This window comes from Epinephelus lanceolatus, chromosome 23 (genome assembly GCF_041903045.1).
Source record: "Epinephelus lanceolatus isolate andai-2023 chromosome 23, ASM4190304v1, whole genome shotgun sequence".
NCBI lineage: Eukaryota > Metazoa > Chordata > Actinopteri > Perciformes > Serranidae > Epinephelus > Epinephelus lanceolatus.
In genome coordinates this window covers 20096068-20122902 of record NC_135756.1, presented here as the reverse complement: position 1 = coordinate 20122902, position 26835 = coordinate 20096068, and the positions used below count along the sequence as shown (strand labels likewise).

General features: G+C 43.4%; 2 protein-coding genes across 7 annotated transcripts in view; both read right to left on the bottom strand.

Moving 5' to 3' along the window:
• The window catches only part of grm8a (glutamate receptor, metabotropic 8a), a 337808-nt gene extending 320133 nt beyond the window's left edge, over nucleotides 1-17675 (bottom strand). For 2 of the 4 annotated variants that reach the window (XM_078165097.1, XM_078165098.1), the window contains exons 1-3: nucleotides 17542-17669; nucleotides 17024-17161; nucleotides 10517-11344 (exon numbers count right to left, since the gene is read on the bottom strand). In XM_078165097.1, coding sequence (XP_078021223.1) covers nucleotides 10517-11056 — 540 coding nt within the window. In that variant the 5' untranslated portion in view covers nucleotides 11057-11344; nucleotides 17024-17161; nucleotides 17542-17669. Of the gene's footprint in view, nucleotides 1-10516; nucleotides 11345-17023; nucleotides 17162-17541 lie in introns of all 4 variants that reach the window. The other 2 variants (XM_078165099.1, XM_033615178.2) reach the window with 2 other exon arrangements.
• A 4568-nt stretch (nucleotides 17676-22243) lies between these two features.
• znf800b (zinc finger protein 800b) overlaps nucleotides 22244-26835 on the bottom strand; it is a 40498-nt gene continuing 35906 nt past the window's right edge. For all 3 annotated transcript variants that reach the window (XM_078165096.1, XM_078165095.1, XM_078165094.1), the window contains one exon: nucleotides 22244-26801. The gene's annotated coding sequence lies outside the window, so the exon portion shown is untranslated. The remainder of the gene's footprint in view (nucleotides 26802-26835) is intronic.

Sequence of the window (26835 nt, the reverse complement as noted above, 5' to 3'; positions counted from 1 at the left end):
CTGTGTCATTCCAATGCAGATGCACTGTCTTCCAGAGCAAGTGGTGAAATCATGCATGCTGAAAACATTTCATCAGGGAGCCAAACTTACAACATAAATTCATGTTGGAATGACAAGTTGAGTTTCATCCAAGTGTTTGAACCATGGTATCCTTTAATAGAACCAGGCGCACTGCTTGCATGATGATCAAGTCTTTAATAGACACACCATGATACACAGGCAGCACAGAAAAAATGCCAAAAAATATGAAAATAATTTGATATTTCTGTTTTTCAGTCAATAATTATCTACATTTTAGTGCTGTTCTTCCTGGAGCGAACAGCTCCTCCTCACAGCGGACATGTCTTGTGAAATAGGGGTATGACTAACGGCACTATTAATGTGTGCCAGGGTCCAGGTATTGTGCACACTGGCTCACTGGCACAGCTTCACACCTGAATTACCATGGGTGTTGGCTGAATGGTTAGCACTGGCATCTCATACAAACCCCCAAATCCCATCAGAGTTTAATGCTGTTTGCAAATTATCCCCATGTTAACATGAGTTTCCTTGCACCCCAAAAAGACATGATGCATGTTGGGTATTAGGAGTACCTCTGCCTGGGGTTGATCCCTGTGGTGCACTGCACCGTGGCTGCCAACTCCTCCTTAGGAGTGGAGAAAATGTTACCTGCCAAAAATGAATAGGCAGAAATTTTGACTTGGCTTAACAGGAAAAGCACATTAATAACATTAAAGTGGGTCCTGTTCCATTTAGGTGTGTCATTAAGTTAATTCATCTTAATATTATTAGTTACACCTGTGTTTGACAAGTTAAAATGACCACTGTGAGAGAGGTCGGTAAAATACACAAATGTGTTATTCTAGTTAAAACTGTGTGTTTCCTGATATGATGACAAGTCAGAATGGTCCGCATCGTCCAGCTGTGATGTGTGAAACCGTTGGCGGTGTGTAATGGTTTCACTTATCCCTTATCTGAGCTTCTATTCAGCCACGAACCTGATGAAAGGAGGAGCAGAGATAGAATCTCATTCCACTTTAACGCACTCTATACACTGCTGTTTTCCATACACGCACACATGCAGATAATACTCACAGACAGTCTCTATCTCTTTTCCTCTTTCCATTTCCCTCACAAACACACACAAACACACACACACATTCAATTAATGCCTTTCAGGAAACCCTCTCTATCCCACACACACAATCACGGTCAAGTAGGCACAAATAAATCCACACATTAACAAATACACAGTCAGCGGTTTCATTAAATACATTTCTAATGACCTCTTGGTTTTCATCAGAGAACTTCATTAAACTTTAAATTACATTCTTGCTTTGTCCCCGTACGTGTGAGTACACATGTATTTATATGTTGTGATTGTGTGCATGTGAGCGTGCACTGATAAAGGCTGTGGCAAAGAGCAGCAGAATCACAGTTTAGTCTGCTGAACATACTTACGGTTTCAGTTTTTTATACCATTTTTTACTGATATTTTTTTCATATTCCATTGCACCCAATGTTCCCTGCTGCAAAAGAACATTGATCGCCATGGTTCACAGTCAAAGAGTTCCTTTTTCTATGATAACATTTCAGGAAATAGGAAATGAATGAAAAACTGGAGGGAGTGAAAATAAACTGCTGAATATGTACCAAATTTTCACCTGTTTTTTTACTATAAAAAATGAAAAAAGGAACATAGTCTTCTTACACTGTGTATGTTTGACCTATACTTACATTCTCATGTTTGACCTGCACTGTCATTCTCAGGCACTGTTCATATATATACCTACGAAAGTAACGCACCAGAATTCGTATATAACCCACATACTCATGAGTTAGTAATTCGAAAATAACCCACTTAATCGTAAATGTTGCGATCACGTGACCAATGCACTGACAGAAGTAAAGAAGGAAACATGTCATGCCCTGTTTACGTGCCTTAACCAAAACATGATTACACAGCGTCACGGTGTCCAAAACGCAACCGCTAGACTATTAACCAAATCATGTAAGCGTGATCATATCTGCTTTATTTTAGCTTCCCTTCAATGGCTGACGTCCATTTTAGAATTGATTTTAAATTTTTTGTCTTGCTTTTTAAGGCCCTTCATGGTATGGCACAGAGCTACCTGGCTGATCTTCTAAATTGTCACTCACCATCCACTAACCTGAGGTCCTCTGACTAGGGGTGGCAGGGTGTTTCCTATTAAGGCTACAACTCGACACCACTCCAATGCAATGTTTCTTTTCCTAAACCTTACCTACATAACTTCACGTTAAGTACATAACTGGACGACGCCCAGATGTGATGTTTCTTTTCCTAAACCTAACCTTCATAATTTCACGTTAATCACATAAGTCAACCATGCCCCAATGCGATGTTTCTTTTCCTAAACCTAACCTACATAACTTCACGTTATGTACAAAACCCGACGACGCCCCAATGCAATGTTTCTTTTCCTTAACCTAACTTACATAACTTCATGTGCAGTACATAACTCAACGATGCCTCTGTGTTTCTTTTTCTAAACCTAACCTACGTAACTTCATGTTAAATACATTATAAGACGTATCGTACCAACCATGATTTTTTTCCTAAACCTAAGCTACGTAACATTACTTTCCCAAACCCTAGCTACATAACTTTATTTTCCTAAAATAAACCAATGTAACTTTAATTTCCTAAAACTTACCAATGGAACTTACGTTTCTAAACCTAATCTACGTAACTTCATATTAAGTACGTAACAAGATGACACCCATTCGTGATTCTTTTCCCTAAACCTAAACTACGTAATATTACTTTCCTAAACCTCATCTACGTAACTTTATTTGCCTAACCCTAACCTACATAACTCAGATTTCCGAAAACAAACCTACGTACTTATACATTAAGAATGCAACAAGACAACGTCCATTCATGATTCTTTTCCTTTACCTAACCTATGTAGCTTTATTTTTCTAAAACTAACCAACATGACATTACTTCCTACACATAACCTACGTAGCTTTAATTTCTTAAACCTAACCTATGTAACTTTACATAAAAATGCAACAAGACGACACCTTTCCATGACATTACTCTCCCAACCTTATCTACCTAACTTTACTTTTCTAAACCTAACCTACGTAACTTTAATTTCCTAAAGCTGACCTGCGTAACTTTATGTTAAGTACATAACGTGACAACACCAAACCGTGATTCTTTTTCTGAACCTAACCTAATTGGTAGGGATGCTAATTTGTTGGATATCTTATGAACCATTGTATAATTCTTCATATACAGTATATTTGCATTATATTTATCGAATACTGTCCTTATGTTTGTACATATTGTAATATTTTTTCTAATGCTAGATGCCATTTTCTTTATATATGGCATCTACTGAATGTTTGTCTGCCCTGTTCAAGGGATCCCTCGAGGTTCTGTCCCTGTTCCAGAGTTCCTGGGGGGATTTTTCCTTATCTGAATCAAGGGTCTAAGAATAAGGGGTGTCTGTGTTGTACAGATTGTAAAGCTCTTTAATATGAATTTGTAAGTTATGGTTTGAGGCTATATAAATAAAATTGTCTTGACTCATCAAAGGAATATTACTCAGCTTCATACTGACACATTTTCAAGCATGTTAATACCTAAAAACAAAAAGGTTCATCCAACATTCCTGCTTGTCATTTTCCAACCCGGTTCAAGGATTTGTACCATTCAGCTGCTAACAAATCCAATTTGGGCTGTGGTCACACATTACATATGGCTCTTGTAAATGAATCATCTCCAGGCAACACTCAACAAATGAAAGTAATAAATAATTTCAGAAGGACAATTAGGTCTCCCTTCATTAACCATTTGCTCATTAGGGCTGCCTTCGTTAGTCGTGGTTGGATGAGCGCGTCCTGCCCGTCTGTAGCGACCGTGATGTTTCCCCGCTTCAGGAACGTTCTCAAGCACAAGTTGACACAAAACGGAGACCCGCTCTCGTCCTAATGAGTTTCCCTGCTTGCTGTTCAGTGTGCTCTGTGGCTTCATTATCATCACCCTCTTAATGCATAATGCCTCCATGAAAGAAATCAACACCACATCATTACACTCTTGAGGATGCAACAGCCTCTCCTGTTCGCTTTGTCTTTTTGGCTTTTTGCCTTTTTATCCTCCTCTTGTGTCTTTATCCCTCTGCCTTTTCTTCATCTGCGTCTTTGTCCTTTGTTTCTGTCGGTCTGTCTCTCATTAAGTCCTTTCGCTTTTGTTCCATCTTATTCTGTTTCCTGCTTCTTCCTCGCAATATCTCCCTCACACTCTTTCCCCTCTCTGCTTTTCTCACCCGTTATTATTTCATCAAACAATCTGCAGGATTAGGACAAGACTGTAACAGCAAACTCTGACTGACCTTGAGATTATTGGCAAATCTGTTAGGGATTGAATTGGCATCTGAATAAAATAACTGCCTTTCCTGTTAATTGCATTTTAATGCAGCTGTTGTCATCCGTGTGAAGCTGAACGCCAAATTGATTTGTAATTCAGAGGGTGTTGCTGCTGTGCCTGAAAAGGAGATTGTTCTAGTACGGCTTTTAAGTGCGCAAAAGCCCCAGCCTGCTGTACTGTTTCAAGGGTTTCAGCAAACATTTGCTCACGCTAATTTGCTCAACGGCAGAACGTGTGTGGTTTCACATGCTTGTGCAGGGACTTGGTACGCACACAGAAAAGGACGTTCTGTGTACTGTATCTCTGTGTCACAGGTGCCTCCTGGCAGAGGGGTATGTTCACGTCACGCAATGTATGGTGCAGAAATCCACCTCAAACAACAGAGAGAGCAGTACTCAGGAAAGCAATCATAGCAGTGGTAATACATGGGCAGATGAATATATCAGCAATATCACACAGTGCAGCAGTTAATTCCCCAGACAGACGGCAAGGAGAGGAGGCTGCGACTGAATTATGGAAGCAATTGGAGGGCTCGTCTGCAGCTTTTCCTCCTCAAACACTCCTTCACATATGGTTATACACATATGCATACATAAGACACACATTACCAAGATGCAAACCTTGAATAACGGCTCTCACACGCAGCTTGTGCACAGCTGGACGTATGCGAGGAGAGCGTGGGAAAGACTACTGCTTCTGACCTCGGCCTTGAAACGCACAACTTTATAAAAACCACCAGCAGAGACGCAGATAATAAGTTGTCTCCTCAAAAGAAACAAGTGTGTGTGTGTGTGTGTGTGTGTGTGTGTGTTTGAATGTGTTTGAAAGCCTCAAGCGGAATCAAGTGGAACTGACGCTGATTGAGTGAAGGGTAGAGATTCCAGTGTGTGTGTGTTGTGGGTGCATAATAGCAGTGTTTCCTAAATTCCCTGAGGCAAAGTCATCCCATTTGCTCTCACCAGGGGACAGCCGCCACTTATCAATTTATAAATTGAATTTCATTTTCGGCTTCCAACACGCAGCGTGCGAGTGTCACTGAGTAAAAGGAGCCTTTCACTTCATTGTAAGATAGTGAGGACTTCCTGGTAACACAGCACACAAAGCCACACACACACACTCGCTGATGTGAAGGCAGCTGGTGCCTCCTACTCTGTAAAATTTGTCATAGTATGCGTAATTCTAGAGTCTGGGTGTTTATATGTCTTATTAGGCTTTTCATTGCAAACATTAGCAGGTTAAAATCATTAAGTGATAGCCAAGGTTTGCCTCAAGATGTGACCAAAAGCCTCAGGGGTTAATGGATTCATAGTGCTGCTGTAATTACCAACTGTGCACAAACACAATCAATATCCAAGGATGAAGCAGTTTATCTTTGAGTATGAGTGATTACAGAGAAAAATAAAGACAAAACATGAGAGTAGAGACAAAAATGTATGACACTGTGTGAGTTTTTTTTGATGAGAAGAGCAGCAGAGGGGCACCAAACTGCAAACAAGGACAGGATCGTGATGGACAGGGTGCTCCAGGTATGTGCCCTCCATATTAAATCTGCAATTTGTGAAACCCCAGAGCTCTCCCAATCTATGACTCACCAGTATCCTCATTAATTCGATTCCCTGTAGATGCATGGGACAATGCACACTGAAAACAAAACTGAGCCTTTTATGAGCTTGAGAACTGACTCCACACGACTCTAGCTGTTGTTCCACACACCTTTTTCATGCTGCAATTTTAACAATTTAAAGGCAGTTTATTATCCATCCATTCATTTTCATCTGCTTATCCGGGGCTGGGTCGTGGGACAGCAGGCCAAGTGAGCACCTCAGATGTCCTTCTCCTCAGCAACGTTTTCCAGCTCCTCCTGGGGGACCCCAAGGTGTTCCCAGGCCTGATGAGATATGTAATCCCTCCAGCGTGTTCTGGGTCAGCCCCGGGGCCTCCTACCAGTGGGACATGCCCAAAACACCTCTAAAGGGAGGCACCCAGGAGGCATCCTGATCAGATGCCCAAACCACCTCAACTGACCCCTTTCGGCGGCAAGGGGCAGAGACTCTACTCCGAGCTTCCTCCAGATGTCCGAGCTCCTTACCCTATCTCTAAGGCTGAGCCCAGCCACCCCACAGAGGAAACTCACTTTGGCCACTTGGATCAGCAACCTCACTATTTCAGTCACTACCAAAAGCTCCTGAGGGTTGGGACATGGATGAAGCAGTAAAACGAAAGCTTTGCCTTCTGGCTCAGTTCCCTCTTCACTATGCCAGTTCAGCACAGTGCCCACATCACTGCAGATGCAAGACGGAAGGACGGTAGGACAGATGGAGGCGAGGAAGGAGTCCACATTGCCCTTCCTGAATCCGAGGTTCGACAATGATCAGAGCTTTCTTTCCAGCACCCTGGAGTAAACTTTGCCAGGGAGGCTGAGCAGAATGATACCTTGATAATTGAAGCACACCCTCCGGCCCCTTTTTGTAAATGGGGACCATGACTTTGGTCTGCTACTCCAATGGCACTGTACCCAACCTCCACGAGACAATGAAAAAGCGTGTCAGCCATGACAGTCCAACAATGTCTGGAGCCTTCATCATGTCAGGGCGAATCTCATCCACACCTGGCACCTTGCTGCTGGGGAGCTTTTTGACCACCTAGGCGACCTCCGCCAGGGATATAGCCAAGAGTTTCCCTGAGTCTTCAAGCTCTGCCTCCTCCACGGAAGAAGTGACAGCCGGGTTCAGGAGTTCCTCAAAGTGCTCCTTCCACCGCTCGACAATATCCCCAGTTCAGTTCAGGTAGTTTATAACAGTTCCTATTTTTTGGAGTTCTGACAATCATTACGATTCCCTCCCCCCACCCCCACCCCCACCCTTGACTCAACCACCGCTCAGCTTTCACATCAGTAATGTTGTTCCATACCCGAGTACATTTGCATCATCATCTATGTGACTCTGGTTGCCCCGACGAGCAAGCTGCGAACCTCCTTTAGCATTGTTAACTACAGTTAGCTCTGTTAGTGCTGTCCGCAGTGTCAGCATGGATGGTAGTGCTAACATAGTTAACAATGCTAAAGGAGGTTTGCGGCCCGAAATGAAGCCGCTTGCTCACCGGGGCTACATGGGGGGGGACACTGGAGGGTGGCCATCATGTTTTTGCAGCATTACTAGAAATAACTACCGAACGGGTGGCACCACAAGCTAGCCCCCCGCCCCCAGACCCTGGTGGTACACAGTGCACAACAGTCAAGGCTAACGTTAGCTAAACAGTAAATAGTGGCGGCTAAGCAGTGGGCACTATGTTCTACATGTTAACATGGCTAGCTGGCTGTCTGTCAGCAAAGCCAATAGAAAATTTAAAACAAAGACAAGACATTTACATCAGAAAGCATTAAAAATTTACCACCTCTAAATGGGTAGTGCTTTGAAATGCAGTGCAAAAGCTCACTGAGTCAATGGAGCACAGGACTGAAAGGAAAGGCCTCTCGTGTTTCATGTCATTTAGCATTCTTTTTTTTTATATATATAATTAAAAATTAACCTGTTAATTACCAGTAAGTGGGGGACGGGCTATTGAAAGTAAAATTAACTGGAACTGACATCAAGATGGACACTGCTGCCACAGGGATCGCTGCTGTCGGGCACGGAGCTCTCCGCCTCACACTGGAACTGTCTGTCTCTCTGGCCGCGGCGGGCTGTGCTGCCATCTGATACAGAGGCATTGGAATTAAATTGAGACAGTCAAAAACTCCCAGTAGTCATGTTAAATAACAATCTACTTGCATGTTTTGGTACATATGTACATTTGGTGTTGACATCTGACGTGTCGTGTACCTGAGTGCACATGAACCGTTCTCAAGACCATCTTTTCAAGTGGATCCGGGGATGAACTAACATTTGTGGCCCGGGTATGTGACATTGTTCATGCTAATCAAAATCACACAAACTGGACTTAGGGATCAAGTGTGCTGGGCTCCGGACCTAAAAAAAAAAGCCCCCTTAAAAGAAGCACCACAGGGCAGGAAACACAAACAGTAAGATTTTATTCCAACACAAACCATAAGTACAGTTTAACACTGTGATCTATACATTTCCCTTAATCATATTGTTGAAATTGCTAACTTAGTGTATTAAGATGACCCCCATTTGCTCTGTTCTTTTTATATGCTAAATTCCTTTGGAGTTTCCTCTGAAATATGCTGCGGCGCCGGCCTGGTTTCCCCACGAGGATAAGCAAAGTTTCATCTTATTATATCTTATGTCATCCCCTCTCTCCACTTCGTATCATCCCACAAAGCAGAGACAGTTAAAGATAATCTTCAAAAGAGGAACCAGTAACAAAAGAAACACCAACAACTTTTGTTCCGACTTGATTTCTCTGTGATTGTCAACACACGGTTCCCTCAGCGGCTGAGCACAGTTAAAAAAAAAAAACAAAAAAAAAAACAATAGCGGCTGTTTATCTGAGGATTTGGATGCAAAATTTTTCACACAATCTGTTGTTTGAATCTCTTTTGTCTGCTGCTAGATTTAAAGACACACACACACACGCTCTCGGTGCTGTGTTAGCTTTCTGAGCCCCTTGTGTTGAGTGGGCGACTAGCTGTGACTGGCACTGTCAGATTAGCCCAGTTAAAAAAGACATATGTTTATCGCAGCATGTTTGTGTGTGTGTGTGTGTGTGTCCTCCATACTATTTTCAGACTGTGACACATGCTGCATTATTCATGTTAAACCATGCAGAGAAAGATACAGTCTTGTGTCATATAATACCACTGCCACAGGCCTCTGGTTGGTATCATCACGCATACGGATCGGTTCACGAGCTACTTAAGACTCCCACACACGCACATAAACAATAGCTGGCACACTTACCCAAATATACTGTTTTTTACCGGTGGACAAACACGAGATTCACTCCCACATTGACATGCAACACACACACGTGTACGCAGACACACACAATGCACTAAATCGTATTAGGCAAATGAGAACGAGGCACTGCGGTGCCAGAAAGGCGCTCTGTTCGAGTGCTGTTGCTGTGACAGATCCTGGCATAAATCATGTTTAGTTGTTGTTGTTGTTTAATATGCAAATCTTCCATTCAAAGCACGAGCGGTTGTTAACAAGTGCGTTCGAACACACACACACAAACACACACACACACGTACTGTACAGATTTCCGAAATAAGGGCTGCAAAAAATGTGTGGCTGCGAGCACACACACTTACCGTGTAAGTGCGTGGGATAGATGTGGATGTGAAAATGCCATGGGCGTCATTACTGGACTCATATTTCATAATCATATGGCCATCCATCAGCCCTGTTCAGCTAATGACGACAACGCCAACACACGTAAGCGCGCTTGTACAAACACACACCTGGAGAGGCACAAGTATTCTCCATCATAGATGTGAGAGCTTCTGCAAGGACACAAACGAGAGCAGCACAAAGGGAAGAAACACCGTCGCATGCATACACATGAGTGCTGGTAAGGATGCTCAATTAGGCCCACGCATGTACTAGAAAACACACTAATACAAAGAGATGTCCTATTGGGTAACACACACACACACACACACACACACATATACACACGAGTGTACGCTGCAGTGAATGAAGTGGCTGTTGACAGATTTCAGCAGTAATTGATAGCCGTGTTTGGCAGCCATTTTTATTTGGCTCAACCACAAGCCAGGGATGATCTAAGCTGCGCCGTACACACACACACTCACTCACACACACACACACACTCACACACAAAACCCTTCCTTACAAGCATCACTTGACACATCTTGACACATCCCTCCTCACATACATACTGTACACACACACATCTGAGCACAAGAGATAAAATCACACTTAAAGCTTTTAAAGGCAGATGCACAGGCGAAAGCAAATTCCCTCCCAATCACTACAGGAAGAGGTGGCACTGCTGCCGTTGTTAAAACCTCCGGGAAGACTGAGTTCATTTTAATTGGTTGTCATCGCTGAACTTTATCTCGCCAGCGATGATGAGTGCAGGGAGGAGTGCAAACGGCATGCACAGAAATGTACACACACACACAGAGGAGAAGGGAAAAGGAAGGATTAAGGAGTCAAGTCTTACCTTAAACAGGCGCAAGATGTTGGCCACCATGATGGACACCGAGCTGGCCGCGGCGCCTATCACCCCCACAATTTTATCCGGCTTGGTGAAGATCGGAGGGTCTCCGTTAGCGCAGCGGACGTCGGAGCCGTCCCTCTCTATCAAGGCCTGCACGAACGTCAGGGACTGCTCCAGAGCGTACGTGTCCCTGGAGCAGGTATCCAAGATCCGGGCCCCCAGCGTGATGTTGGGAAGCAGCTCGGGGTCCTTGTTGATCAGGTCTATGGCGAACATCATGGCCTCCAAACGATGGATTCCCTTTTCCTTTTTTAGCTCCCCGCAGGGTGTGCCGCGGTCGCCTCGCGAGTGCACGGGAAATAATCCGCCAAGGATGATGTCCCCATCCAGTCGGATAGAGTGGGCGTACTCAGGTGCCGCCTGGGGGTCTATTGGGATTCGCTGAGCGGAGGTGACAGGAAGGAGCCAAGTGTAGGAAGTCGCCATAAGCAGAAAGACGACGGGAGACTGCGGGTATGAAGTCGGGTTCCACTGTGATTCCATGATTACCAAACAAGAGCCAAAGTGATCTCAAACGGGGATTTCGGACTGGTATTCCAAAACTGATGATGTGCTTTTGGGGAATATCAAAAAGTAGGGCCTTCCTATTGGTTAAAATGAGAGGGGTAGAGGGCCCCAGGGGTGGAGCTAGCCGAGCCCCATGAGCGAATCATATTCCAGAATCAACAGTGTGATAAAGGGAGCGGTAGTATAGAAATGTGGCAGCGATGTCGTAGAAATCTTGTCTGGGAGTTGAGCCTGTAATCCAACAAGTCACATCTTCAGTAGAGCCTGTTGAAGAGAGACAGGGAGAGGATGTGTAAGTACCAATGTGATGTGTGAACATCAAGCTGCTGCAGGGATCCACGGTCCACCTGACAAACATGTGTAAACCAGCTCACGGGCGAGGCAAGGAAGCACTCAGGCATACCAAAAAACAAGTCAAAAATACACCCATGCTCACCCGCCCGCTCACCCTCACATGGGTATAGACTTTCCGACAGACTTGTCAAAATTTGCACTGGCATTCTGTAATTGAAAACCCAAAGTCTGTCAGTTTGTAATCACCTCTACACACACACACACACACAGACACACATAGACACACGTCTCTTGGCATATCGATGAGTGGAACAGCTGTTAAAATGACAGCGGAGAACCTTGGCAAGCTCCTCGGGCTATTCGCACGAAGGCGCAGACTACCTGCTGCAGTGGAGGTGAGGCAGAGCAGGAGAGACGTGAACAGAGCGAGGAGAGAAGAAGGAGGGAGGGGAGACGGGCGGGGGGGGGGGGGCGAGGGAGGAAAGACAGACCGAGAAACCATGTGAGACAATGTGAGAGAAACAGAGACAGCAGCGAAAAGACAGAGAGTGGTGCCTTGGAGCCAGTGTGTTGCATCATTCAAACACCTGCTGTTTCTGCTGCAGCTAAATGAACACATTACATCCAGCACACTCCACTTCACACACACGCACACACAGAGCTTGAAATCACAACAGGTAGATTTAATGTTGAATGTTCTCCGTATTAACCGTATTAAAAGTGGATATCTGCTCTCACCTACTGCAGGCGGTATGCACTTCTATCCCTGGGAGTAATCACGGTGTACTCTGCCCAGCGAGCTGCACATTAAGCAGCCGTATCCTTGGAAAAGTGCTATAACTTGGTCTGGGCTGGGACTGAAAATTGGTTGTGACAAACCGGTTGGTTGCTACATGATACGAGTGCTAATGTGCTTTCATTAGCGGAGGCCCCGGGGATTTATTTTCTCATTTTTCTCATATTTTCTCGCACGTTGACTGTTTAAAGTGAGGAAGCAATCCTTACATTCTGATCCCTGAATATGAAACGTAAAGGTGAGTTGTTTTCTTTTAAATCTGTAGTGAACAGAGAGCATTCATTATATTGCTAGCAAGAGATATTTAGCCCTGAGTAAAGATGCAATAATCTGAATGAAGAATTAGACCAGCATTCAGTTCAGCACCATTAAGTGCTATACAAGGCTGTTAGGTTGACATTTATTTCATTACATCATTTCTCCATATTGAGGCCATCACTCTGAATCACCTCTCTTTATTATAGGTGTCCCGCTTACCTCAATACACACAAGCTTCGCTATTGAGGCGGCCTTCTCCTTCCCACCATTTAGTCTATTAATTAGCCTTGTGGCTCATTCCATTGCTTATGTTCCCTTTGAGAATAATTTCTCAGCACGGTCGAGCATCTTAATGCTAAAACAACACTTTCAGACATTTTGGGGCACATTATTCACTTTCCTGTGTGGAGTTAGCTACACGAGAGGATCTTTTCAACTATTCCTCCACCATGCGTTTCCCAGTGGTGTTATGGAAGACAATCAGATCTTTTTCCTTTTTCCTCACAGCCTAGCAACAGCAGCACAGCACACTGATTTGTTTTCCATAGTTATTTGTGCCATTTCCGTCACTGGGGTTAGTAATGTAGCCAATGGTTACAAGTTGTGCCTGTACTTACGGTAGTACAAAATGATCGCACAAAGGCTCCGTAGTCCGAACCAGGACGGCAAACATTGCTTTGTGCGTTACAGCTTTACCTCTTCCATTCTTACCTCTTAAAATTAAAGCCCTTGACATATATACCGCATCACTGCTTCACTTGGAGTATTTCGCATAGAGGCAACTCAACAAGAACTTACATTGATGCTCTTTGGCAACTGGGGACAGCTACTGATCGCTAACTGGGAAAACAAAAATGCTATCCTCTTCCTGTTTTAGGTTGTGCAATGGTTGACCATGGATGTACAAAGGGAACTGGATGCACCATTGGAGGCAAAAGTTGCTCAGTGGTTCATGAAGCCAAAAACATTCAACCGCCGTGTATAAAATTACTTGCACTGCATCCGCACTAAAGACTTCACTGGCTGAGGCGGCTACCTTAGCTTTAGCACTTCGCTAACCTGAATTGGGATAAAATGAAATCCTGCTCCTCTAAACTTTCTGAAGACAAATTAATCAAACAAGCTATTTCGTTGGGGTTGTGGCGCTCAAAGAAATATATCTACTGATTTACAGATTTTTTCATTATGTAAGTCTATGAGGTCTTTTCGGGCCACATGGCAACACATGGCAGATGTAATTCCACTGTTCGGCTTGGCGAACTTTTTGGGGGCCTGTGGTTTATGCAGTTCCTTTGTGCTATAAATCAAGACTCCCAGGAGATCACACACAGAATCATGTAGTGAAAGTGAGGTTTATAAGGAACCAATCTAAACCAAAATCTCAACTTTTACTTTGTGATGAAAGCAAAACTAGTCTATTTCCATTTTGTTTGTATGCTCAATTTAGGACTACAGCTAGCAGCCAGTTAGCTTAGCTTAGCATAAAGACTAAAAGCAGTCCCAAAATCCTTTAAGAACGCAACACATACATAAAAAGGTGTAGTCCCAAAGACAAGCTCACCTTCAACCTCCACATCATAGTTGTAGATTTTTTTTTGGGGGGGGGGGGCACAAGGGATGCGTCCCCAGCAATATTCAGAACGTGTACATTTGTGTGTAGGTAAAAACGTTAAAGTAGTAGAGGACTTTTATTTTGACAAAATTAAAGACATTTACATCAAAAATTGATGGGCACAAATGCAAGAAAATGAAGTGTCAGATGCTCAAAATTTTCTAGCATGTTCCCCTCAATGTTGAAACAAAATCTACACCACTGATATTCATTAAGCATTTATGAAACTAGGCTATATTCAAAGCTGGAATATCAACCAGGCAAAGCTGGCAACTGCCTGGGGCCCTCAACCCTAAGCGCCCCAAAGACTCCAGGTTCGCCTTATGGTAATTAGTTTGTGGTAATGTAATTGAGTGCAAATGTGTTTAGTAATATGATATGCCTCCTTTATGCACATTAAATGACAGCCTTAAGGCAGCCCTGCATTATTACTTAATCTTGAGGCTCCATCAATTCGGGGACAGGGATGCTAGTGGAGGCCCCTGGCTCATTTTTGCCTCGGAGTCCCCTGGTGGGTTAATCCCTGTTAAATAGTGATAAGTTAGGGTTAACTGGGACCAAATCCTTCACCATTCTTCCAAAAAGCTTCCCCACTATCTTACTTAAGTCAAGAAAAGACTGCACACACTGAAAGCAAAGCATCATCCACAAAACTTTAAATATTCAGCAAGCCTGCCTAATTTCACCCACAAGGGCCCCCTAACAGGTTTCGGGCTCAGATCTCATCACAGTGTGAGCCTCTCTCTCGATGAATCCATTTATAACTCGATTCTGTCCCAATTAATTTATCAGTTTCTCTCCACTCTAAATGGAATTAGGTCAAAGCCACTCATACACAGCCAAGCCCCCGCTATGATTAAAAGCCCTGCATTATATAGGTTAGGCAGTATTGTACCCGCTGCAATATTGTTTATTCAACACTTTTTTGGCAACCTTGGCTCGGGCACAGAAAGGGTCTAAACGAGGCTCGGGACCCCTGTTGTCGAGCCATTACATAAAATTAAACAACTGCAATTAAATACAGTCTAATTGGATCCACACACCCAGCTTCTCTTGATCATCGCCGTTGCGTTTCATCTTCCCGGCTCCTAACATTTGGCAGAAATCGGATCTTCCCGAGCAGGGAGCCACCAAATTAAGCTGACCTAATGGAAGTCAAATCCAAGGAGAGCTCATTCATCATTTAAAAAGTTACACTCACTCAGGATGTAACTACATGCAATCGTCTCGAGAGGGGCGCCAAAAAGTCAGATCTGTGCAACATGTGACGGTTTCATGATGGGAACTGAGGCCCCGAGGTTATTAAAAGTTTCATGTCTCATTTATGCACATTGATAATTATTTCCAAGGGGGGTGAGCGTCACTGATTTCTCAGTCTTTGTGTTCGTATGTCAGTGCCACCAACGTGCTATTCTTAATAACCTCATCTTGGTTATTGCTCTGTGCTCCCGTGAGAGTCCTTGTGCTTTATGATGCTTCACCAAAGGCTCAAAAAAAGCATCCTCCCATGTTGCAGCCTTAAAGAAGGAAGCGGACATCCTGGGGAAGGAGGTTCCCTGAGCTGTGATGGTTAGTGAGATGAAGATGAAGAGGGTTAAGGTCTGACAGGCTGCAGCTGGCACATCACTCTTTTAATTTACACCCAAGGCTGGCTGTTGAGGTGAGCGTTGCACACTCCTGGTTCTGCTGGTTTTATCTCATCTCCTTTGCTGTTTGATTCCAGCTGTTTTCTCTCCTCTGCATACCTGGCGTCTTTTTCTCTTCATCTCCTTCACCTCCTCAGCTTCTTTATGCCACTTTTCTTATTTACCCTCTTTCTTATTTCAACCGCCCTCTGCCTCTGTATTGCCCCCCCTCTCCTTCTCTCCTCTATCGCCTTCTGCAGGCCTCCTCATCTCTCTGGGGAGCTCCCTGCTCTTTTCAGAAAGTGATAGCATTCCTGCCGCCCTGTCCTCCTCTCCTTTCGGCTCTCCCTCTCTCTAAGTAGGTGTTTCTCCTGTTGTCTCTCGTTCGACAATCGCTGTCTGTCTCTCCCTCTGTCTCTCTGTCACCCTCTTCCAGCTCATCCATACCTCTCCACCTTTTTCACCGACCTCAACCATCTCTCACACTTTCTAGTAGCGTTCTTTCTATGATTTTAGCAAGATAATGGGCCAATGAGGCGCTTGATACACCCCCTTCCTCTCCCACGCACCATCATTGTGGAGTCACCCCTCAAGTCAGAGAGGACTTACCCAGACTGCAAATAAATACATCAAAAATTAACTTAAACGCCCATACACTTTGATGGTGCCATTATAATGCAACATTTTTCATATAACACCCCAAAAATCTGCACATTTCTCCATTTTCTCCCTCATATTCTGATTATTTCCATATATGGATAAACATAAAAAAAACAGCTCACATTGCTAAGAGATGGAGACGGCTCATGCATCATTTTAAAAAACACACACATGCATGTGACGTGCTAAAGTCATGTGTCTGGAGATAAAAAAACAGCCCCACAGGTTTGGAAATATGTGACATCAAAGTGGAAGGGTGTATGCTCATTATGCAGCCCCACTGGCTCCTTTCTGTACAGCAGTGGTGGCATTCAGATGTGCACCCTAATAAGACAGTAGAAGAAGAGAAGCAGCATTGCAATGGTGTAATTATGAAGATTAACTGTTCATGTTTTTTTTCTTTTAAATACTCCATACCCACGCACTATTGAGTTATAAGCTTCTTTTTCCCCATGTGCCATTTACTCACCTAACCACTATTGCACAGGTATCCATGTGAAATTAAAATTATGAGTCAATTAAATTCCATAGGAGATAGGCAGCAAGACAAATTGAGACCATAAATGAGACAGATTGCCCAAAATCCATCACTAGAGGAATGTCAGGATGCCACAAACACCCACAGGAGGAGGGGAAAAAAAGAGAGAGTCAACAGCAATTGGTCAGAATGGAGGAAAAAATGATAGCATATGAGATACCTCAGGAAATCAAATTGATCCGACCGTGTGTGAAGGGTGAGGAGCACCGTCTCCAGCCTCATCCGCGCACGGACTCCTCCTCGGGGTCCCTGTCCGCCTCGGGCAACTTCCTTGCGGAGCTCAGCAGTTTTAGTCCCCCTGCCCACAAAAAAAATATCAGTCCTCCTGGAATCAGATTTTTTTTCCACAACAGCAAAAACGGTTTTAAAGAAAATTAGACCATCCGCAAGATATGAAGAAGATATATAGGAGATATATGTAGGAGATAATAAAAAAAAGTGCTCCGTAGTGACCAGAAGAGCTGCTTTTAGTGATGAAAATGCAATTATGGAGCCCGCGCTTGTTTAAGAGGCTGCCTGTAATGAAGTCAATACCCAAGAATGAGTCTCAGATACAGAGAGAGGAGAGGAAGAGGAGGAGGAGGAGGAGTGAGGGAGGGGAGGGAGGGAGAGGAGAGCAGAGGAATTCATCATGCACGGAATCTGTCAGCCATGATCAATAATGTTGGCAAAACGCACCTGATTTTCATCCATGCTCCTCTCGGAGCTTCCCCGCACTTTGCAGCATAAACCCCCTCTTTTGCCGTCAAGTGCGCTCGCGCTGCTCCAACGGTCGCGCGCGCACAGCACTCCTCTCTCCTCTCTCCACCAGCTCCTCCGGTCGTCGGTGCTGAAAGGGACAGCGCACGACTCCACTGCCGAATGAAGTACATGAAACATATGTATCTGAGGCATCCCAGTGGTCCGGCTCAGCCCGACCCAGGCACCAAATCATCGGCTAATTGCGCCACTGTCGCGCGGCAGAGTCCACACATTCAATCAAGTTTATTACCAATCAATCGGATCGATAGTTTCCACAATGGAGGGCTTTGGTTATTTGAGCACATTAATAAGTCATCAAAAATATGCTCACAGAGGCGTTGCGCCACACTCTTAATTGCCTCAACTTCAATCCATTTTTACTGCGCCCATTGATCCCCCCCCACCATCTCTTGTAAAAACCATAGCGCCATGGCTCTTTGTGGTGAATGGAATTAAATAAATGAACCGCATCCCATCTGCTGTGTAATAACAATTTGATAAGCTGTGTGGAGTGAAAAAACCAGGCAATCGAAACAGGCCGGGGTGTTCTCCCTCATGTGACAATGTGCAAGATGTGCGCAACATGTCCAATTTGTGGCTCTACGGCTGCGGCGGACGGGTGGAGGTGCGCGGGGCGATGCCGCCATCTCGTGGCCAAATGCGCGTCATTGCAACAGAGAAACAAGCACCTGGAAGTGACAGTGCAGGAAGTGTCCTTTTTTCTAAGAGGTACACTTGTAGTAGAGGAATGTGTGTAACAGGGTCAGTTAATTATAATACATTTTTTTTATTTATAGAAGGCTTTTCAAGGTACTCAAAGACACTAGAGAAGGCCCTGGCGCCCCAGGTTCGGTGCTTGGCCCTGAGTGGTCGAGTCAGGAGTTTGGCATCAGAGGAGCGCGTGGCGGTGGAGCAGGTCAGTGAGGTAGGAGCGGCCCTGGTTATAGAGGGCTTTATAAGTGAGGAGAAGGACTTTGAATTGGATGCATTGCAGGACAGGGAGCAAGTGGAGCTTCTGAAGGACAGTTGTTATGACCTGACACGTTTAGGCCTCCGTACTATGTGGAGCGTCTAATACTCAGTTTCTGTATCCCTATGTTCACCTTTAAGGGTACCCCACCTATAAACAGGTGTCTCCTACCTTACCTCTCCCCTTTTGCTGTTGTGCTCTGTGGGAGAGGTAAGCGACATTGCTCTTGTGGTAATGTTCGTGTTTTAGCGCTGTTGAGATATGTTTATAAGTTCATTTTATGCAAAGATAATCTTGTGTCGCTTGATTTGTGTAGAGGCTGGAGTTTGTGTGGTTGTGTTTTTGCCACTTGTTGTCAGGAGAGGAATAGACGGAGAACGCCTCCGAAGATATCCACGGTATGGACCTCTTTATATTTACACAACGCAGACATCACTAAAGTCCACCGGTTACATGTATGCTAGTCTCGCTCACCAGACCTTTCTCAAGAAAAGAAAGGTCTGGCTGGGCCAACTCTCACTTTAAGATTGGAGAAAAAAACGCCCCGGCTGCTTGTATTTCTTTCATCCGATCACAATCGTTCTGGGTGGTGTCACAGCAACGGTGCGCTTGCAAAAATATTGCCGGGGGGAAACAGGTTTTGGTGTAACACGCCCACAAAAATATTGCATACAGGACGCGAACCATGGCAGAAAAATGGCTACATCCCCGCAAGATCAAACACCACAAAAGTTAGTAAAGGACGTGTTGAAAACTGCAACCGGAGGTGGTAGGGCGGGACTTCAGCGGGGGCTCGTTCCGCCCAATGAGAGGCTGATCTGTGCAGTGAACTTCCGCCCACTCAGACTACATGTAGGCTAACTTAACTTTAACTATATCCTCCTGAGACCCTGTGCACATTACATTTTAGGTTTACTGGTTTACCATTCAACTTAACTTCGACCTCTTGTCCTCGTTCGTGGACACCTTCTTGTGCCATCTAGTGGCAGTAAGACTAATCCACTAATACTATCTACTAATACTAATACACTAATCCATGTCAAAACAAGATGGCAGCCATCTCTACCAAGTCAGTCTGCAGCCGATACTGACACAAAAGACAAGGTCCAAAAGCTGAACAAATTTAATTACAATTATAGCAACAGTAACAAGCTAAGACACTGTTAATCAGAAAGTACTCGGGAATTTTTCATTAGCTCACTGAAGAACATTGGGACTTTATTATGGTCTCCTTTAAGGACATAAGGACTTTATTGTTGTTTCGTTTGAGGATATAAGGACTTTATTTATTTATTATCGTTGACAGTGTTTAGTTTTTTATATTTAGCAGGTCCTACTGATCTCAGATAGCTAGGGAAAACAGAAAATGCATACCGAACAAAAGTTTAGGTACAATGAGTAGACCTTTATTTGGTGATCTCTCTGATCTCTCTGGTGTGTGCCCTGTGAGCATGTCAGCATGTCAGCAACATAGGAAGGAGCTAAACCATTAAAACATTTCAAAACAATAACGTAGTTTAAAATCAATTCTTTGTTTTATTGGGAGCCAGAAAAGAGAAGATAAAATAGGAGTTATGTGGTCAGACCTTTTAGTTTACTCACATACTTTGGTGCAGTTTGGAGGTACGTATTTTCACTTCATGCCTACTTTGTTCTTCCTGTACATGTCAGAGGGTAATCTTGTCTGTTTTACTCCACTACATTTATCTGACAGCTAGAGTTACTGCTACTTTACAATAGACGATTTTATGATCTGATCAGGATGCCTCCTGGGCGCCTCCTACTGGAGGTGTTCCTGGCATGTCCCACTGCTAGGAGGCCCAGGGGCAGACCCAGAACACACTGGAGGGATTACATATCTCATCTGGCCTGGGAACACCTTGAGTCCCCCAGGAGGAGCTTGAACGTATTGCTGGGGAGAGGGACGTCTGGGGTGCTTTGCTTGGCCTGCTGCCCCCGTGACCTGGCCCTGGATAAGTGGATGAAAATGGATGGATGGATGGATGGATGGATGGATAAAATAAGATACATTATGACAATATATACGGTTAATTAAAACAGCCTCACCTTAACCATCAAGAGTCCTTGCAGGTCCCCAGTAAAATACAGATTCATTCACTTCTTTAGGTTCCTTTGAAGTTAGTCATATCTGTAAGGAAGTTTACCACCTCTTGGTGGTTAAAGGGTTACTCAACTTATTTATCACTGCACTTCTATAAAGCTGGAGAACTTGGGAGAGACAGATGAGAAAAACAAGGGCCAAAACTCATAAGTGCTTTATCGTAGGCAACTGGACTTGCTTGCGTTTCTTGAAGACGTTTCGTCTTCTCATCCAAGAAGCTTCTTCAGTTCAGTTCAGATCTGAAAGTATGTTGCTAACATAACATCACATAGCAAATGTCACATACATGGTTAGCAAAGTATGCGACACATACTGGGACATTACGTTGTTGCTTAAAATAATGACTTTTCGTGTCACACAGGACATGAACAGCAGTCTCCCGGGTCAGGAGTTTGTTTCCCACTTTTACAGTACGGACGTTTTTGCTTTTAATCCTACGACAGTTGCTCAGAGTGTCAGAAAATGCCATCATCCGGTGTATCTTATACCACTGCTAAAGGCTGCCTCGGTATCAGACGCCTCGGGCCACTGGCTAAGCATTGGTATTTGAGGAGTTGGGAGTGAGAGCAGGTTGAAACATGGATTGATTTAAAATGAACACAGAACAATTTACATAAATTATTAGACATCAAAACATTCTGCAATCATTCAAAACATCTACAAGATGTGACTTCTTCAGAGTCATTTAAAAACTTCCAATCCGTCCAATGAGACAAGCTCCCGAATACTTAGGTAAAGTTGCGACTGATTCTAAGCCGAGGGAGCAGCACACTTACACACCTTTTCCCCAGTTCAGTACAGACTTTACAAGAATAAGTTCTGAGAGCGAAGATAATAACTTCCTATACTTTTGTGCAGACGGTAGATCTGTAGGTAAGAAGTTAGCAGACCAAGACTAGCATCATAAATAAGAATGTGCCAATGATTGAGTCGGTGGGTGGACAAGACAGACCGTCCAACCCGTGCATACAGAGAGCAACAGTGAGTAAAAGCTTTGTGATAAATCTCAGTGCTCCATGGTACACAGCAGTGTGTGTATGTATAAAACATTGACATAGCCCAGCACAGACGTAAATTAAGATAACCTTTGACCTTGAGAGTTGATTATCTTTTCCCACAGCTCCACTTTGTGAACCAGACTTTCTGCTACACATTTATATTCTCAAAGCCAAAGCAGAAATGACTCTGACATTGTTATCTTCCTTCAGATCTTTTCAAATTGCACATTATCTCATACAAATGTGTGTTTTTCAGCTGTTTCTGAGGCGATCTGCACTGAAACATTGTCTCTTACTGACGTCAGTGACATAAATCCCTGTGCCACTCTGAGACGTCGACACAATTGATGTATTGCAGCACAGGAAATAGTGTGAAAATGGAAACTAGAAATCTCGAATAAGAAAAGCAAAAATGTTAATGCCCACGGATGCAATTCCTGAGAAAGCAAATGAAATCTCCTCTCTGCAAAACGCAGTAAACAAACGTGATTGATGGAAGTATATGACTCATATCTGTGGACAAAAAAGCCACGCAAAACTCCCCAGTGAGGTTTGAAGCAGTACATTTTTATTTATTAAGTGGTTGGTTTTAACATTCTTGTCACATTTGAAAGGCTTCTCTAACTCTTCTCAAGATCTCTAGAAGGTGAGCTTAATAACATATTACAGCTGATGAGCAAAGAAAATGACAAAACAAAAAAAAGAGAAGTCTCTTGAGGTTTGATTTCTGTTCTCGTCTTGACACATTCCAACAAAAACCTCCTTCAAAAAGGAATGAGATACAAAAAAGACAACTAATCGTGGAACAAACTTGCCTCAGTATTAAACAGTGACACAGCGGTAACTAGTTGGACATGTTCGAAGCGTATGGTCAATCAACAGTTAAGTATAAGTCAATAACTATTGTGACTATTATAACTATTATTTATACCATCCGTGCAGGATAATTCCATATATACATGTTCTCAAGACCTTGTCACGGTAGCGTTTTCACTTATAAAAATAAAGTTTGGTCTTTCCTATCTGGTTTTGTTCCATTTCATGGCTTTCTGTTTGAACATTAAGACATATCTACATTTGGTCTTCCTCAAGCACTTTCCTCCCAACTCGTGTGCCAGTGTTTCAAAGACTACCTCGGGGTACCTGTTGCTGTCGTTAAAGAAACGCAGCCCCCTTAAGTTTGAGCACAAAACAAAAGTTAACAAGGTTTACATGAATGACTCCTGGCTTTTTTTCTTAATGGAACGAAAAGTTTAATGTAAACTTTTAAGTTCGGAGAACAGAACTGTTTAGCTTGCCAGGGCGTGTTGCTTTCTCTTTTCCCCAGCTCCCACATTTTGGCCCGTCATAATCAAGAATAGCACCACAAATTCACAAACAGCTGGTGTTGACTCAATCCTGTTACACCTGCTGCTGAGGCACTACAGCTGACATGTCAACATATCATCTAGGGTCAGCTACTGCTGAGCGACAAGCAAGATGACGGTGGTCAACGATACTTCACCGAACACAGAAAAGCAATTCTTCCAGTTAATGGTTTCTGATATCTGATGTGTTGTGGCTGTTACTGTAACATCAACCTGTTCAAACACACTTTACTCCTTTATAATATGTGCAGTCCCACCTTTCCTGCTCTCTGAAAATTAGATTCTCACACAAGTGATTAACCATAGGGGGTAATAGGGTAATAATTTGATAGGTTAAATGTTTTGCTCGTGGCACCTTGCATCATTTCAAATCATCATACTTAGTGCCATTTATCGGATTTTGGTTATTCTGTGTCATTTTTGTCCCAAAATGGTTGTCTCATTTCAGAACAAGACTCCCTCAGTTCACAGACTGATTTCTTTGGACCTGTTTATACCTGGTGTTAACATCGACTTGGGTTATCCGTTCACACATGGAGGTGAAAAGCACGAAGCACGCTGCACTGCCTTATTGTTTTAATTGGCCGCCACTTGTGATAAAAAGCCCTTGCTGCACCTTTGTATTGTTGCCAGGCAACCACGGACTCACCTCCTTATTCTAACCTACCTGTGTAATCATTCTGTTTTAGGTATTTGACAGTAATTAGCATCTAGTTTTGAGGCACAGGGTACTTGCTGTAGCTCTGGTTGAGGGTGAGAGGCTGTCAGTAAATAGTTTGTTGGGCACAGGGAAACGGAGATCTGTGTGGGTACATGAGACCCTAAAAAAGAGGGTGGATCATGGGGAGCACCACCAGTTAGTCCAGGCGCTTCCCCTCAATGATGACTCTGGGGCAGTTTGACAACCTGCTGTCTACCGTCAGGCCGTATAGCTCTGGGTATCCACCAACTGCTACCACCAGTTTTTCCTCCATTGTTTACCAACTGTAAACTTGTTGTCGTGACCACCACAGAAGGCCCGCCTCTCAAATCATCTGATTGGATAATGGAAAAAAATGTGACGAAAAAAGAGACGTGGAGCGTTTTTCTGCTTTGTGTTGAAGTTCATCAGGCACTTAGAAGGCAGACACGCGAGGAACGTCGCAACGCAAAAACTGCAAGCAAAAAGCTTCATTCTCATTTAAAATTATTACAAATAGGCGCCTCCAGCTGCGTAAACACTTTCTGTGTGATCAGGGCCGAACACAAATGTATCCTAATACATCCCCGACAGTGACTATGTCATTAATGCAGGACGTGGTGGCTATTTTGGTGACAGCAGTCTCTAACTTGTCCATTTTTCAAAAGTTAGATGAAGTGATTCATGAACGTTAAGTTTTTTACTTCACTTTTACTTCTTTTTACTGTAAACACAAGACCACTTAGTGCGTCTCTGTTTCTTTTTTTGTTTTGTTTGTATTGTAAATTGTTTGCTTTTGTATTATTATTATTTATAGATTATTTTTCTAATTCAGTGGCTTTACACTTGTTCTTGTTACAAATACTGTTTTTGTTTTGTTTTCTTCTGCTATTTATTTATTCATTTGTTTGCATGTTCGAAATAAAGATTACTAAACTAAACTAAACTAAACGTCCATCATCATCATATCTCCATCTGTACCGACAGAAGCTAACATGAGTGTTGAGAGTACGGATGTAATAGCTGCGTGCAGGGCAGTAATGAAATCCGAACAAGCAGTCAACTGAAGACACAAGACAGACACAGGTGTGAACGGCAAAGCGTTTCGGCTGTCCACTTGTGTTGGGATCACTGGAGCGTATGTTAATACCAGGTATAAACAGTCTCTCACTGAGGTCTTGCCTCACAAAGCTTGACTACTTTCTTACAACCAGGCGATTACTGGGACAAATAAGTCAGCTAATACATGGAGGTAAACCAGGATATGGTCATCCTTAACTAATGGTTTTTTTACATGCAGTCACACATAAAAGGCAGAACTTAACAGCAACACGTGAGGAAAACAGAATTGATCTCTGGAAATTGATAACAGTTTTTCGGTTGTTTTCTAAAAAAGCAAACACACAATTTTCAAGGAAAACTAAAACATATACTTCAGGGCTTCCCTTACTGTGTCCGTACCCTGTAATTAATGAACAATTTACCCAAGCTGCTGTTGGTCACTGTAGAGCAGATACAAAATAATCACTCTATAGACTGCGTACATGAATAATATTACAACTCTCAGTTGCAACATTTACATAAGAACATAAACGTAATTTTCAACTGTAAGGCAGGCAGCTAATCTTATGAAGAATGATAGGTGGAAATGGTTCTGCAGGGCCCCTGACACACCAAGCCAACAGTCAGCCTTTGATAAACGTCAGGCCATCCGTCGCCCTACTTTTCGCAGCATGTCGTGCACCGTTGGTACTAGTCGGCCCTTATCGTCTTTTTGTGGCTGATTCAACATATTGAGTTGGTGTCAGAGATGGTTGGTGAATAAATCACTCTGTTTGGCAGTTGAGCTCAGTGTATGAGAAGAAACACAGAAGTGAGGAAAGTAAACAACTGAAGTCTTGTTATATTAGGTAAGATCAGTTTTAGCGATTGTGCTCTTTAGTAGAAACGGTTTATAGCTGTATTTGCTGTTATTGTTCGCTGGCACACAGTAAATATCCTTTGTTCTTTCAACATCGGGTTGTGTTGTTAATGTGCTAACTGGCTAACTAGCTTCTTCTATACATCCAGTCAAACTTCTGTTTTCCCTTTTTGAATGACAAATATGCCGCCGACTGGTATGGAGAATTACTGCCTCTCATACAGGCGCAGAACGAATGTGCTGGTTGGCAACTTTTTGGCCGAGACACAGGCAACATCAGGCGACGCAACACTTGGCCTTCATGGCTACTAGGTCTCTGCTGTCGGTTTGGTGTGTGTGTGCCTTTAGATAGCAGGAAGCAACTGTGCTCCAACTATCAGTGGAATCATGTTGAGAAAATACAAGTGAAGGAAAAAATCTATCATCTGTTATCTGCTGTAGCATTGAATTGTCAAGTGGTCTTGAATATATCAACTTGTAAACACCCTAGAAACACTTAGTAAGGTGTGAATATACAGAAAAGGAATAAAATGCTTACAGCCAAGGACCCAAATATGTTTTGTATATCTGTGTGGGACTGCGAGGGTCCAATCAAATTATGCTTTCTACAAAAAAAACAAAAGTTTCCAGTCTTTTTTCCGTGGATCCAGTCCTGATTCCCTGTCTTTCTCACAAATGCTCGCACACCCGCAAACACATGCACACACACACGCACACACACTTCCATAGTGTACCTTCATCCTTTTGCTTATGAGAGCAAAGCAGTACGAATCAGCCATCTGCATTTGGATCTATACTTACATACAGTTGTAAGTAAATATAGATGAATGCAGTGGTGGTTATTCTTCCGTTCCTACAGTCTCTCCGTGGATAGCAGCGCCACCGTCCAGCAAGCTGGCTGGCTTCATAATGAAACTATACAAACAAACAATGTCAGATTCCAACAATATATGTGGTTCGTAAGCAAAAGGTGGAAATCCTTTGTACTTCACTCCTCTGTTGTGCTCCATTGTTCCTTTCTTGGTTTGTTTCCTTCATCTCTGCACCATGCTCGTTCCGTTCATCTATTATATTCCCAATTGAACGTTTTGATTCGCTTCTTCAGTGTTAGAGGCTCGCTCGTCCGTTATCCCTGGTGGACTGTGAGCAAAGAGAGAAAAAGAAGAAGAGAGAA